A 16,670-nucleotide genomic window follows, 5' to 3' on the forward strand; every position below is an offset into this window, starting at 1 on the left:
GTTTTTCAGAAGTCGATAAATGCAAAGATGGATGTTAAAAGTTCTGTTAATATACAAGGGGCATCAAATGAAAACTGAACACCTGCTACAACGTGACCAAGGAATGGTTTTATTCAAAAGTAATTACCAAAAGTGTTAATGCATTTATCCCACTGGAAGACAAGGAGATCAATTCCAGTTTTGTAGAAAGAGGTAGGTCACTGATGGATCCACAACCACACTTCCTCATCCAAATGAAACAGATATCTACGAATGTCTTTTCTCAGGTCGCCAAAAATTTGAAAATCACAAGGTGAAAGATCTGGGCAGTATGGAGGATGCTGAAGTGTTTCCCAACCAAATCGCCTTTGCCAGATTGGAAGCATGGGGGCGAACATTATCATGAAACAGGACGACTCCGTCCGACAGTATTCCAGGGCATTTTGACTTTATGCCGTGGCACAGTTTCTGCTTAGAATCTTAATAGCGCTGTGCATTGATTGCGGTTCCACACTCGTCATGGACATGCAGTGATCACCACACACAGCAGATATGCAGCTTCGCGTACTCCAGCACACTTGTGAGTTGTCACTATTCAGTTCTCCTACTACAGCGATGGCAGTATTGATACATAACAACAGTGTTGCCACCTTTCGCGTGGAATGTGTTTTATGGCAGGTGCTCCAAAATGTCTTTTTTCTTTCTTTCTTTCTTTCTTTCTTTCTTTCTTTCTTTCTATGTTTTCAACATATATTATAACACATTAGGCACCAATTTTTTAAAAATTTTGCTCCATGGGCCAGAACTTTACTTTTATCCTATGCAAGTGGACACCCATGTCTGCCATGGCCTAGCAGGAAATCCAAAAATAGTCACCGATGTCCGCTATGGTACTCGTCTTTATTGTTCATGTTGCATAAAAATACAGTTCACATTGTTCCATACCAGTTGGATAAACATAAGTACAAAATAATAATGTAACATTATAAAAATACAAAGCAAGAAGTTTGATAAACATAATAGCAAAATAATAACATTATAAAAATACAAAACAAAATACAAACTCCAATTATCAAAAACTGGAAACCTAATGGTCTTTCAACAACATCCTTAAAAAATCTTCTGTTCCTGGTATTTCAAAAAACTTCACAAACTGTAAGACATCCTGCTTCTTAACCTTGGTCACTATGTTGTTCTTTTGCAAAGCAGCTGCTTTCCCTCAACAGGACTTCCACTGTATGATGCTGACAACATCTTCTTTTTAGACTTTTCGTAAAACATCACCCTTTGGGCAGTTACTTTGAAACGCATCTTAGATTGCAAAACCTTTAGTACACCGGACTTCAGATTCTTTGCTTCCCAATCTTTACTTAGTATCTTGACAGTGCCAGGGTGTTCCAGAATTGCATAGCATTCAGTTGTCGACATAATTTCTTCCTTTTCTACAATAGGCATTACCCATTCTACCAAACACTCTGTCTGAAGGCATATAGCTATTGCTGTAAATTGGGAAGTAATGATGGACTAACTTGTTAAATCTCCTGCATTCTCCCGTAAAAGCCATCAGTATGAATATCATTCCGGTATGGTACATGCAATTGATTGCATCCTTTATGTCCTTTAGACAAGTATAAAAATCAATGCTTTCCATTTTTGTTCTCGTGAACAAATCATAATGCACAAATTATAAGAGTCAAATTATAAGAGTCAAACTTTCCTTGAATAGAACATCTCACTGACAGAGTTTTGGTATTGGCTGATTTTGTTGTATAATGAAGAATACTTTAATAATGTTACTGGTTTTTACGTCCCACAAACTACTTTTATGGTTTTCGGAGATGCTGAGGTGCCAGAATTTTCTTCCAAAGGAGTTCTTTTACGTGCCGGTAAATCTACTGATGCGAGGCTAACGTATTTGAGCCGCTATAAATACTACCGGGCAGAGCCAGGATCGAACTTGCCAAGTTGAGTTCAGAAAACCAATGCCCTACCGTCCAAGCTACTCAGCCCAGCAAGCATACTTTAATGCATGAGATAAATTTCATGGTTAAAAAACCCCATATTGACAGTGTTAAATATATTTGAGGGAAGTTCCATCTTTTCATTACTGTAAGATATGTAACTTACCTATTAAAATACAATTGGATTATAGTGGAACATGTTTTGTCCCTTCTTTTGGGACATCTTCAGCCACTTATTGGATAAATATCATTCCAAAACACAAAGGATGTACATCAAGTTAAAATCATGTAACACAGTTCGATGCTCAGTCCAATCACAAATATTTTGCAATGTTAATAGAGTATCTTCCATTAAAATCTTTGGAAATAACATCTTGAGAGTAGTGAACAGTCAAAAGGGCCCATATGGGGCAATGAATTTTGCAATTTACAGTAGTTAACAAAACTGTGTCCTTTAAAAAAAAAGAAATAATAATAAAATAAGAATAACTGATGATATAATGTTCTAAGATGAATAATATGTTGTTAATTGTGGCTGATTTTCATAAAATAGTCCATAGTAAAACCATCTAGTTTTTGGTATTGAAGATAGTACTTATAAGCTATGCTTGTAGAAACTGGAACAATTTCAAATAAATACAGCAAAATGTTCCTAGGAGTGATGCTATGTAGTTGCTAAGAGTAGAACCAGGGGAGAACTCCTCTCAAAATAATTCTTTAGAGAATATTCTTGAAGCAAGGTAGTGAAAGAACTCCTATTACGTCGATAAAAGATGTTAGGCAAATTGCTGATGCATGTAGAAAAACGAGAGTCTAAAAGAAATGAAGTAATGTGATGTACTCAACAATCACCTTTTAACATTACATTACTTTTCTTTGCGCCAATCAATCTAATTTTTCTTGTTTTCTTTTCCGCCATTGCCTGGTCCCAAGTCTAGGATGAGAAAGGAGGAGGTTTGGCTGGGTTGGTAACCAGCTATAAAACTGCTATGTGGAAAGTAACAGGATACTACCACATTATATTCCCTAGAAACACACAGAAAGGCTCTTTTTGCAAAACTACGTAATTCCAGAGGTAAAACTCCCCCTCATTCAGATCTCCAGGAGGGGACTGCATTGAGATCAGATGGAGTTCAGGAGGAAAAACAGTGAATAAAGAATAGCAGGAAAGAATATTAATTAAGAATTGGAACGTGGAATGTCCTTGCATTTCTACAGGCTGGAAAACTCTTAAAATACCAAGCAAGGGATGAAGAAGAATAGATTGGATATACTGGGAATGTGTGAAGTGAGGTGGGGAGGAAGTTAACAGATGGAAAGTGAAGATTATACAATGTTTTACTCAGGAGAAAAGAGGAAGTAAAGAAAGAGTGGGTATAAAAAAGAAATGATAGGAAACTGGCTGAAAAGTAAGATTGTGAAAGTGGACTATATTGACGACAGGTATATAATGTTAAGATTAAAGGGTTTGAAAAAAGATATGGTTCTGATCCAAGTGTACATGCCAACTAGTCAACAGAGATGACGAAGTAGAGGAGATCTATGGAAAGAATAACAATGTTATTTTGCTTTACGTCTCGCTAACTACTTATAGGGTTTTCGGAGATGCCGAGGTGCTGGAATTTTGTCTCACAGGAGTTCTTTTACATGCCAGTAAATCTACTGACATGAGGCTGATGTATTTAAGCACCTTCAAATACCACCGGACTGAGCCAGGATTGAACCTGCCAAGCTAGGGTCAGAAGACCAGCGCCTCAACCATCTGAGCCATTCAGCCCTGCACTATGAAAAGATTGAAGAACTTATGGAGAATGAAAAGCAAGGTGCGTGTATTATTGTCATGGGAGATTGGAATGCTGAGGTGGGCGAAGGAAGAGATGGCGAGTCAGTGGGTAGTTTTGGACTGGATACATGGAATGATAGGGACAAAGGACTGGTCAACTTTTGTAAAGAAAACTCTTTAGTAGTTGGTAACACCTTGTTTGAACATCATAAAAGAAGACATTATACATGGGCATCTGGATTGACTGGAGAGAGATACCAAATTGACTACATCATGAAACAAAAGAGAGACAGAAACTGACTAGAAATAAAAAAGCATAACCTGGAACAGATATTGACTCAGATCACAACTTGGTGATAGGTGACATATGTGTCAAGTTTAAGAGAATGTGGAAAGGTAAACCAAGGGAGGAATATGATCTAGAAGCTCTAAAGGAGAAAGGCAAGGAAGACTTGGAAGGCAGCTTTATGGTTGATTGGAACAGAGGAGACAATGAAGAAAATGGTAAATGAAAAATGGAATAAAGCTGCAGGGAAAGTACTTGAGACTGATAAGTCCAAACTTATAAGAAAAGAATGGGTAACAAAGAACATGATGAGTAGGATGGAAGAAAGATGGAAGTGGAACACTATGGGGACAGAAGAAGGGAAACAGATGTACAGAAGACCGAATAATGAACTGAAGAGAGAAACAGAACAGGCAAGAGAATCATGGCTGGAAGAGAAATGTGAAGTAATAGAGAAGCTGGAAAAAGAAGGGAAGTATGAAATGGCTATGGAACTGATGTTTGATGGTAAAAGGAGAACTGGAATGGAAATACAGCAAAGTCCGATATAGCAAGTACGGCACATAACAAGAACCCTATTATAACAACAGTTTTTTTTCAGTCCCTTCAAAATTTCTATACTAAACTGTGTATTATCCTTTGGTTACAATGAGAGCCCTATCACTGACACATCCATTATTACGAGCGGTTAAGCGTGCACGATCTTTTCTGTTACAGATATTTATGCACCCAGCGATTATATTGCATGCGATTGATCTTTGGTATTGTTTCCTCGCTACGTCCACCAGCGAATTCTCTCGACATTCTAAGGTGAATGGAAAATTCTAAATTCCCATGGAGGGAATTAGATATTATTCACCAATAGAGCATTCACAACTAAGGTGATGTCAGAATCTATTAGTAATACCCCTCGACTGCTGTTCTGTAAAGAAAAATGGAAATGAAAGAGGAGAACATGTTTTTGTAATAAATTCATAAATAACGTGTCTGATAGCAGTTGTTAACTCATTAAAAATAAAGGCTGAAGTAAACAATCGCATAATTTTAATGCTAAATAATGCAACTAAGTAAGAACGGGATACACCTCAAGATATGGCAGAATGCATCGTTGATTTCAGAGGTTAGTTTTATATTTTGTCATGTCTGGTTAAATTTCGGAAAGGCTATTATCATGTAAATTTATAGTGGGAAGTTTATCACTTCTTTATTGGCGCTTGAAATATGTTTTCATGATACATATACTACGGTTAAGTTAGGATAGGTGATGCTGCTTGAATAAGAAAATTGAAGCGCTTGCCACAAAATCCGACCTTCGGTGTAGTTTTCTCACTATGTGCACTTGCAAGCTCTCTTGTCGACATTCAAAGGCGATGTCGGAGTCGATCAGTAATAACCATCAACTGCTGTTCCTACAAAATAGTACCAAAACTATTTTAATCCTCCTAGTCAATATTACATACTTTTTAGGTCCAATTAAGATGAAAGTTCACACATAAAGAGACATGTTTCGACCCGACATTGGGTCATCCTCAGCAAGACATGTATGATGTATTTAAAACATAGGAGAGACACAAAATGAAATGTTAGTTAAAAAGTTTAAAAAACATGAAGTTAAAACTATGAAATGTTGATAATTAAAAACAGTCTTTAGCTGGAAGTCTTTCTGTTTCAATGCTTTTTGTTGTCCTTTGGTGTGGATCAACTGGTATCTGTATATTGTTGGCTTAGTTTTTGTGTTCCGACCTGGGCTGATATACACAAGCATTATTGAAGTTGAACCTTCTGATTTTAGTCTTAAAATGGATAATACAAATTGAATTAAGTTTGAAAAAGTGGTGACTCACAGGAACAACATTTTGATTAAGTTATGAAGAACGAAAAATAAACTTACGTTACGTGGCCCGCTTGTATCACCCGTGTTCTCTGATTGTGGAGTCCAGTTCTCGACTGACTTGCTCCCGCAGTTGAGACGCAAGACGTGTTGCTGCAAGGAAGTGGAGTGGGGAAATTGGGCGGGGCTTGAGGGAGAATTGGAGTATTTGTCTCATTTAAGTTGAGGGCTGGGTTCTTATCCATACTGATGCAAAAATTCTCTGAAATGTTGAGTAGTGGACCTTTTTGTTCACATAGAATTTTTAGATCTTGATCTATTGTAGTATAATTGTGATTATAGTCTTTGTGATGGTTACTCATGGCAGAGAAACGATTATATTTTAAAGCGTTGCGATATTCTGTATTTCTTATGAGGAAGTTCCTACCAGTTTGTCCGACGTAACTTGACCTCCTAACATTCCAGTTTATATATCCCAGAATGTGTGTATTTATTGCTAGTATTTACTGTGTGAGAGTTAAATAATATTCTTTCATTAGTGTTCTGGTTTTGAAAGCAATTTTTAGGTTCTGTTTTCTTAGGACATTGGTGATTATGTGTATATTATTATTGCTAAATGTGAATGTGCCATATTTTTCTTTAGTTTTTTTAACTTTCATGTTTTTTAAAACTTTTCAAATAACATTTCATTGTGTGTGTCCTATGTTTTTAATACATTATACATGTCTTACTGAGGATGACCCAATGCCGGGTCGAAACATGTCTATTTATGTGTGTTCTTTAGTCTTAATTGGACGTAAGAAATATATAGTACTGACTGTTGTATGTTCAGTCTTCAGCCCTAAGGCTGGTTGGATCCTCAACAACTCCGCCGTCAGCTGTCATAGATGGCCTAGGCATCACTGGAGGCGTACTAGGGAAATGAGGAGTGAGGCAGTTCCCCGTTGCTTTCCTCACCAAGCCAGAAGTTGCTATTACATATCAGTCTGCCAAGCCCACTGAAATACATGCACCAACCGACCCTATGAGCAACATTTTCACACCATTCATAGCAGGGACTGGCTGCAGAAGGAATGGCACTACTAGCATTGCTCATACCTCAGTCACTTTCATATTGTCAAAGCCAAGTATAAGATAGAGACAGATCAATGAAAGTAACAAAATTACTCAAGCCCATACCAGAAGACACTGTAGAAGACTGTAAACACTAGGTCCTGCCAGCAAAGGCAATAGTATTGACTAGGAGGATTAAAATAGTTTCTGTATTATTTTGTAAGAAGTTCAACCGTCAGTACGGATTCAACAATGAGATTCATAGTCTGTAACTGCTGTTCTGTAAAGAAAATTAAAAATGAAAGAGGAGAAAATGTTTACATAACAAATGCATAAATAATGTGGTCGATAGCAGTCGTTAACTCATTAGATATAAAGGCTATGTAAACTATCGCTTAATTTTGATACTCTATACTGAAATTACGTAAAAAGGTGATACACCTCAAGATATGGCAGAGTGCATCACTGATTTCAGAGGTTAGTTTATATTTTCTAGCATCTGGTTAAATTTCGGAGAATATTCCCATGTAAATTTATAGCAAGAATGTTATTTTTCTACTGGTGCTTGGAATATGTTTTAAAGATACATATAGTATGGTTAAGTTAGGTTAGGTGACACTGTCTGAATTAGAAAATTGAAACATTTACCACAAAATGCGATAGATCATATTCGGTACTTTATCCTTTTCTCCTTTCTTGCTATGTACACTTGCGAGCTCTATTGTCAACATTCGAAGGTGATGTCAGAGTCGATTAGTAATACCCATCGAATGCTGTTCTCTAAAAGAAAATTCAAAATGAAAGAGGATAACATGTTTTCATATTAAAGCATTAAATAACATGGCCAATAGCAGTTGTTAACTTGTTAGAAATAAAGGCTGAATTATACGATCGCTTAATATTATATACAGAAATTAAGTAAGTAAGAATGTGATACACCCCAAGATATGGCAGAGTACATCACTGATTCAGGGGGTAGTTTATATTTTCTTGCGTCTAGTTAAATTTCGGAAAGGCTGTTCCCAAGTAAATTTGCAGCAAGGAGGTTATCATTTCTCTATGAGCACTTCAAATATGATTTCATGATCCATACATTATATGGTTAGGTTAGGTGATGCTACTCGAAGAAGAAAACTGAAACATTTGCCACAGAGGCCATTGAAGTGATACAATTTTTTCAGAATGAAATTAAACATACAGTTCATGTAGTATCGTATTTCAAAAAATAACAAACGAGTAAGCCATAGTGTGTATATCATTCGCGAAAACACAAGTTTTGAACAAATTGATTGCTGTTTCATACTGATTTTAATGTGCGTGGGGTTTTCCCGACTTTTACAAAATATTGGATATAACAAAAATCCGTTATAGCGAGTACATTAATTACCGTTATGAATTCTCGCTATAATGGACTTCTGCTGTACAGGGAATGGATGATATGTTACTAAGTAAACCCAGTGACATTCTGAAATGGTGGCAAAAATATATATATATATATATATATATATATATATATATATATACAATCTGAAAGTTATAACAGTCTACAATGAAGATGTATGTATGTATGTATGTATGTACTTATGTATACAATGAATGGATGTGCTTGTTGAACATGTTTTGTTTAAAAATAACTTTGGTAACCTCGCTTTAAATCAGAAGTAAAGTCATCATTATTGTTCATAATATTAATACCAAAAGATACAAAAACGTTTTAGGTATGTAAAATATACCTTCAAAAAAATTACTTTAACAAACAAATTTAAGGGTGCAGTTTGAGCAAGTAAAAAAAAAAAAATCATTCTCTCTCTCTGTCACATACACATAGTGAAATATGGAGAGAAACTAAAACACTGTTTCTCAACAGAGATAATGGATAGATAACTTACCTCACCCATACCTAGAGTGGATGATACAGGTGTGACGACGAAGGGAATGTTGGTAACAAATGTTATACATTCTATTTTCTATCAAAGTCTAGATTATTATGGATTCAACCCTAAATTAGGATATACTGTATTTCCAGATTCAGTGTAGTTAATATCTATTTTGTATCAAAGTCTAAATTATTATGGATTCAACCTTAAGTTAGGATATATTTTGAGATTCAGAGTAGTTTATAGTATAGAAGACGAAAGTTTTCTATTCTTCTTCTTCTTATTCAACCATTCCCTTTTCCAGATTCTCTCTGGGTAGGGTAGTGAACCAAAGCCCTCCACCACTCCTCTTCTAGTACTTTATTGCTATCGACTCTTCTATTTGCAATACAGTCCACAACAGAGCTCCTCATTCTAGGCTGTCCCCTAGGCTTCTTCGCAGTCTCTGTATCCACGAATGTTCTCTTTGGCATTCTCTCTCCTGGCATACTCATGTGTCTAAACCATTTCAGCTTTGCTATATCAATCTCTTCTTGAAGTTTACACACTCCCACACTTCTCCTTATTTCCTCATTTCATATTCAAGCTCATCTTGTCTTTCCCTGTATGCTCCTCAAGAACCTCATTTCAGCTCCTTGTATCTTACTTTGGTTCTGCTTAGTCAACGTCCAGGCTGCTGAAGCATAGGTCAGTATAGGTTTATAATATGACGAGTATAAAACCTTCTTGCACTTCATTGGCACATCATTGTTCCATACAATATCTCTCACACACTGGTAGAAAATTACAGACTGCTGTATTCTCCACCTAAATTTCCATCTTGTGACATCATGTTGACCAAATATTTAAAAATTTTCACTACTTCAAGACATTAATTTCCTGTTCTTATCACTCCCCTGGATATTCCGTTACCTCTCGTCATGATCTTGCTTTTCACAGCGCTAATTTTCATTCCAAAATTTCTTATCTCCTCATTCCATACATCAACTTGTGCCTGTACTTCCTCTTCATTATCTCCCCAAACTACAATGTCATCAGCAAAGAGCATAGACTTTACTTGCTCGCCCATCATTTTCTTCTTGACATTATGTAGAATTCTATCGATGATGATAATGAAGAGTAAGGGAGACAATACACTTCCCTGTCTTAAGCCTGTCTCAACTCTGAACCATTCAGTTTGACCCACTTCAGTTCTAACATAGTTTTTGCAATTTTGATACAATGCTTTTACCATCTGCATTGTTTCATTCCCAATCTGCGCCTCTGTCAATGTTTTCCATACCAAATTCCTCGGTACAATGTCATATGCCTTTTCAATATCTAGAAACGTTACTACCCTGTCCTTTCCATATTCCCAATACCTTTCCATCATTTGATGCAATGTAAATATTGAGTCAAATGTGGACCTGCCTCTTCTGAATCCATACTGGTGTTCTGCCAATTTTTTTTTTTTTTTAACTTTTTAATTCTCTATTTTTTTATTCTCTATACCTCTCTAATTACTGATACAGAAGATAATCAGACTACTTTTGTACATACCTTCCACAGGGTTGATTTTATAAACAGGAGCATATTTAACAGTTTGATTTCACGCTTGCAGTTTTTCTCACGAACAAAGAAAAGATCAATTATTTTCACTCCAACTTCTTGTCCCATGTCGCCAAGTCTGCAAACGAACAAAAGAGGTACATGTAAAGGAAACAATCCAGCATTCATTATGGATAGTATTGTCAGAGTTACAGACAGGAATAAACATAATACACAAAAGAATATGGGTGGTGATTGTTTAAGGGGGGAAACAACAGGATTTTCTGCCTCCCTTAAGACTAGTGATATGAGAAACCAAAGTCCAAACCTTTGAAAACTGAAGGTAATTTGCTAAGGCAGACATCACGTAGTTGCTCTAGAAAGCAGGCGCTACTTGCTCTGCTCAAGATGGTTGGCTGCCGCATGAGAAGAGAGCAGCGGACAGGCGGGTTGCATACCGTGGTGATACTTGCAGTATCCATGCGGAGATATTGTTACCATTTGAACAACAACAACAACAACAATAATAATAATAATAATTATTATTATTATTAGAGCTGTCGATCGATACAAATTTTGATCAGTTAACTGAATGCCTTTACGATTAATCAAATTTTAATCGGGTTCACACAGTATCCTTGACAGCTTTATTTAAATAAATTGTAGAGTATGGGCTGCACACCAAAAATTTTCATTGTTTGCCCTCTCAGCTCCTGGAAACAGTGATAACTTTTCCTTCCAAACCCCAGTCACGAACTACATTTTCAAACTCTTGTGTGCAGTTAGCGGCACTGTGGTTTTCTCTAGCATGTTTAACTTGTTATGTTGAATTACGATATTCCCTAGTTGAATCAATCTAGTGAGCTGTAAGCCCCAAGTATAGTAATAGCCACGTAACGAAATACCCCAGAAAGTAAATATCGCCGCCCGATGCTCTTCTTTTCTCTATTTTGTAATGGCTGATCACTGCTGCCAACCTGCCTGGTTACATATTAAAATCACCAGACATAACCAAACAAACTAACCTCAATGTAAACACCGATAATAAATGTTTCCCTACCCTAGTAAATGATAAAAGTTAAGATGAAATAAATCAAGATATTCATAATTAAGTCGGTTTCCACGCTCAATGAGAAATTTAGGAAATAAACACCCTTTCTCACTCAAATTAATGTTACATATATCTGTCTTTATTTTGATATGCAGTAGGCGTACTATAACCATATTCTTGAAAATAGGGGCGTGTTAAACGATGCAATTTGTTTAATAAGTCTTTGCAGTGTGATTTTCGAAAGTCCAATGACTTCCCTTTCTTTTGCGCGAACATTTCCTTCTCTCTTCAATACCGGTAACCCGTAGCCTAAGGAGAGAGATTGGGCATATTTTCAGCCTGCAGGCTGGTTATATCTTCACGGTTATCAGGAAACATATAGGAATACTAATGTGCCAAGCTACGTGAACGGAAATTAGGTCAGCTTCAAGCTCACTGCACAATTGAATATTAGTTCTATCTACTTCTATCGTTTTCACATACACCGAGGTGCCAGTATTTCGTCCCGCAAGAGTTCTTTATGTACCAGTAGATCTAGACATGAGGCTGGAGTATTTGAGCACTTTCAAATACCGCCGAACTCGAATCCGCCAACATGAGCTAGTCATACATTCTCTCCTTCACTCGCTTAAAATAATGTTAAACATTTCCTGCCTTTATTCTGATTCTGATGTATGCATTACTATAACTGCATTCTTAAAGAAAGGGGGGAGGGAATATAGATTGAATAATTCATTGCGGTTTCTGCAAGTTCAAGGACTTACACATAAGACATATGTCCTTCCTTTTAATAATAATGCTAACAGCTTTACATCCCACTAAGAACTTTTACGGTTTTCGGCATTTGGCATTTTAAACATATTTTCAGCTTACAAGTTGGTGTATCTCAAGCTTACAACATTACCAGATTTTTACATATATATTGGCTTAAATCACATGAAGACAGGTTGTGATGCAAGAATTGGATAGGAAAGAGGGCTAGGATTTAAGATGTAAATAAGCGTACAGACACAGCACTAGCCTGAAATGAAAATGACGGGCAAAAAAAAACTTCAGACCTGCCAACTGTGGGGTTCGAATACATCACCATCTCCTGAAACCAAGCTAACAGCAATGTGATCAAACTGCACAGCCAGTTCACTCAGTTTCCTATGACGCGTAATAGGCCTACCACATGGGCGACCCACTTACCTGTATATGGATCTTCAATTCTTCAATTATACATGTATGCAAAAACATTATGCACCTTAGTAAGAGGTACTTCCCTAGTTGGTTATCTGATTGGTGCACGTATAACAAATATGTTTGGGAAGAAATACTTTTATTTTATATTTATTTATATCATAAAGAAGTCATGTTGTCATAGCAAAACGAATACGCAACGAAGAAATGAATCCGAAGAGATAAGCATTATTTACTGCATTAAATATTAGTTTATTTACATGTTAAGCGATATGTAGTAGCAAATACAGTACAGACAATACACGACACTTACGGATTTCGCCTTGCTAAAATGGGAGACAATTCGATGGTGGCGCTCCTAGTGACTTGACCTGAACAAATCGCGCTAAATTCAAATATCAATGGAAATGTATATAGGGAAATGGATAAATAAATTACGTCTAGAAGGAGTTATTGAGATATTAACTTTGAAGTTGCTAAAGCAATTATGGATAAATGAATGAAGAATTATTTAAAAGGTTATTATTCAAAGACTGAAATTAGACATATAAACAAGGTGTGAAATGGACTGCTGTGAAATGGCTTGATCTTTCATTTATGCATTACTTTTTTTAGCTTTAGCATACCTGCCTGAAATCTTACGGTTGGATTTGTCTTTTTCCTCATTTAAAAACATTGCATCATCACATTAAGACATTTGTCAATAAAAATATCGGCACATTCCTTACACATATGATGCAATGAATTAACATTTAATAGCTGGACAATTTTCCTCTTAACATGAAGCCTACTAACAGAAAGAAAATCTATAAAATCCCGGATTTAATCTGAGAAGAGGGATAAAAGAAAGAAAAGTTTGAAAATGTTGTCGATAGTGATGCTTTGAGGAATATCTACGTACAATTTGAGTAAAAATGTAACACCCTTGGCTGTATAGTCAAGGATTTTTAAAGTCGCTGGCCTGGAAATGATCTGAACAAATCTTATAATTCTTATACAAGCGTAACATCCCTTCTTTCTTGTACACTTTATCCAAATCGCTTCTGTGACATTTCAAAACCCACAGATCACAACTACAACAACACATCGGTATTGAAGGTTAACTGCTGCACTATACAATAAAATATGCGTATTATATTTTAAGCCCGTTAAAACATGGGTCGAGCAGGTCAGAAGATTATGAAGTACTATAAAAATCTCTGTCACTGGAAGAATATATATCCAAACACAATATTACTTACATGTTCTTGTCACGAGGGAACCTGAAGAACGACCGCGCATTTTTCTCTACTTCGTAATTACTGCAGCCAAACACAGCACATACCTTTCCCCTCATGTTGAGAGGAGATATCAAGGAATGGCACACGCTACTATTTAATTATGTCAACTCACTGAGAACGCATAAATAACACCAAAAACTTCACACAAAAATGCACGTGCTCTTATGACAGAATCAGTACCGTTCAGGTCTATCCGCTAGAGTGAGCTCCAATAGCTGTCCCTCGATATCTCGCTCAGTGTCGTGTATTGTCTCTACTGTATTTGGTAGTAGTAATAACAATAACAACAACAAACGTGTGCAATAAGGAAAAAGGAAATAAATACAAGTAAATATAAATATAATTTACAACATTTAGAGCCATTCCATGGTCACTGAATTACAAAGCAGGGGTATGAATAAACAAACATAATAAACATGAATACTAATATTTAAAAAGCAAAAAGCAAAGTCATCTCCGTACAAACCATGAAAGCCATTGGAAAGGGGGAAGGTGAAGGCTTCCACTATCCATGACGTTGGCACTTGGTGGGGTGGGGTGGAGTGGTTAGCTCAACGCATGACCGCCTTTGCCCCCAATAGTTAACTGGTACTCATTTATCATACGCAAAACATTCCTTCCAAATTACGTTAAACCTCTGTCACTCATTATTATTATTATTATTATTATTAATAAATTGCAAATGGGAAATACCCCGGTGGCAACGGTCACTTACAGTAATGTGATAATAAAGTTAACATAATTACCCAACTACAACAAAGAAACAAACAAACAAACAAACAACAAGAGTACAAGAAGCAGATATATGGAAGGAAAATATAACAAGAATTACTGCTAGTTTAATATTCTAAATCGAGCAACATCATATACAAATTCACACACAACTTAAGTATTTACAGTGCTTAACAATTTGGCTTACAATATTATAGGTTGACCTTACTACTAGCTTAACATTATAAGTGATAATAAAGTGAAGTTAAACCGTAATTACCCTACAACAACAACAACAACAACAACATTACAACAAGCAAGAAATACTACTAATTAAACTTTCTAAATCCAGTGTCATTATATACATATTCACACACAACTTAAGTATTTCCAGTACTTAACACTACAAATTACAATACTATAGATTGAACTTACTACTAGCTTAACACTACAAGTGATAATAAAGTTAAATCATACTACCCAACAACTACAACAACTCAAGTACAAAAAGGAATTCCATGGAAAAAAATATTACAAGAAATACTACTAGTCATTCTAAATCCAGCATCATGTACAGTTTCATACACAATTTAATTATTTCCAATACATCCGTATGCTGGTTTCTGGCCCTAATTTTATGCTTATGATAATTTCTCGATAAGTATGAGGGAGGTTAGATAGATAGATAGGTAAAGAATGGGTGAACCCTGCCTTCGCAGGGCTCCACACGTAGGTCTGTGAAGACCCTTTGTGTCCCTTAAACGGGTTTGCCTAGTCCAGACCTAGTGCTCCTATAAAGGATACCAGTGCCCGGATGTTGGCATTCCTGATGTCTTCCAGGCTCACGAAATGTGAGCCAAGGTATCGATGTCTAGTGCTTGCAAGAGCCTCACACTGACATAACACATGCGCGGAGGTCTCCTCCTCCCTACCGCATCTTCTACACATCGGATCCTGACTGATTTTCATGATGTGTAGGTGTCTCTGTAAGGTATTGTGGCCTGTCAACAGTCCAACTACCATTCGCATTCTGGTCCTATTCAAATTTATCAGGACCTTTTTATAACTTTGGCTAGGCCCTTTGATAAGTTCACGTGCCTGCCTTGCTATAGTTAACCTCTTCCAAATGTCTTAAGTGAGACTGGTTTGTCCACTGGGATATTACCAGTTTCACGCTTCGGAGTGACACTCCCAGGAAGGGCTCTGGTCCTATAAAAGGACCTTTTGAGCCTTGTTTCGCTAGTTTGTCAGCTTCTTCATTTCCACTGATACCTGTGTGCCCAGGGACCCGTAATAGGGTAACTGAGCTAAATTCACACAGCTGATCTAACATCCTTTGGCATTCCCATACCATTTTTGATGTTGTTTTAACTGCACATAGTGCTTTTAACGCTTCCTGGCTATCGCTGCAAATAGTGATACAATGAGGGAGGTTATAACCTATTCCTAATACAACTCCAAGCAGCCCTTCCCGTATAGCTCTTATAAAGACCACACAGGTGAGCTCTAGTTCTTCTAGATTCAAGACTTTCCCAATTAATGGTATTCCTTCTATTCCCAGTTACGAAACGCATCGCTCTTCTTTGAACTTTCTCTAGGGAATTTATTAAACCAACATGCAGATCCATATTCGAGAATGGGTCTTACAACGTATTTATAAGGTTTATTTAAACCTACTAGGGTGGTGAGCACATAAATAAGAATTCAATGAAAGTATTTTCCTTCTGGACCTTCATGCCAGACAGATTTTTTTTTTAAACAAATTTTTTTTCACTATAATATGATTTATCTATAGAGCAAAACCGCTATGCAGTGTGCGTATCATAGCAATCGAGATGGAATTGGTAATGTACTATGTATCTGTAGAGCCTATATACGACTTTTTACAATTACTTCTAAAGTGAATTTCAGCTGTGTGACAACGCTGAAAAGACTATGGACTTAGAGATTGGCATTCCTGAAGAGGGTTTTCTACACTTTCCCATTTTCACACATTGATTCAAGAGTCTGTATTGACTTGTGACAAAACCACTGTATTCTTCCGAAAACCACTGATAGGGACAGGTTTGGTTGTGATCCACCGAAAACAAATTATAATGACCGGTTAGGTAGTGATCCATCGAAAACCACTGATTGTCGCAGGGTTAGG

At 36.6% G+C, this 16,670-nt stretch overlaps 1 protein-coding gene across 1 annotated transcript in view; it reads right to left on the bottom strand.

The window, feature by feature from the left end:
* The window catches only part of Trs31 (trafficking protein particle complex subunit 31), a 55,352-nt gene that overhangs the window by 5,263 nt on the left and 33,419 nt on the right, over nt 1–16,670 (bottom strand). Inside the window, exon 2 of the mRNA XM_067137286.2 lies at nt 10,310–10,436. Within this exon, the coding sequence (XP_066993387.1) occupies nt 10,310–10,436 (127 nt within the window). The remainder of the gene's footprint in view (nt 1–10,309; nt 10,437–16,670) is intronic.

Source organism: Anabrus simplex, chromosome 1, assembly GCF_040414725.1.
Source record: "Anabrus simplex isolate iqAnaSimp1 chromosome 1, ASM4041472v1, whole genome shotgun sequence".
In the NCBI taxonomy this organism is placed as follows: Eukaryota; Metazoa; Arthropoda; class Insecta; order Orthoptera; family Tettigoniidae; genus Anabrus; species Anabrus simplex.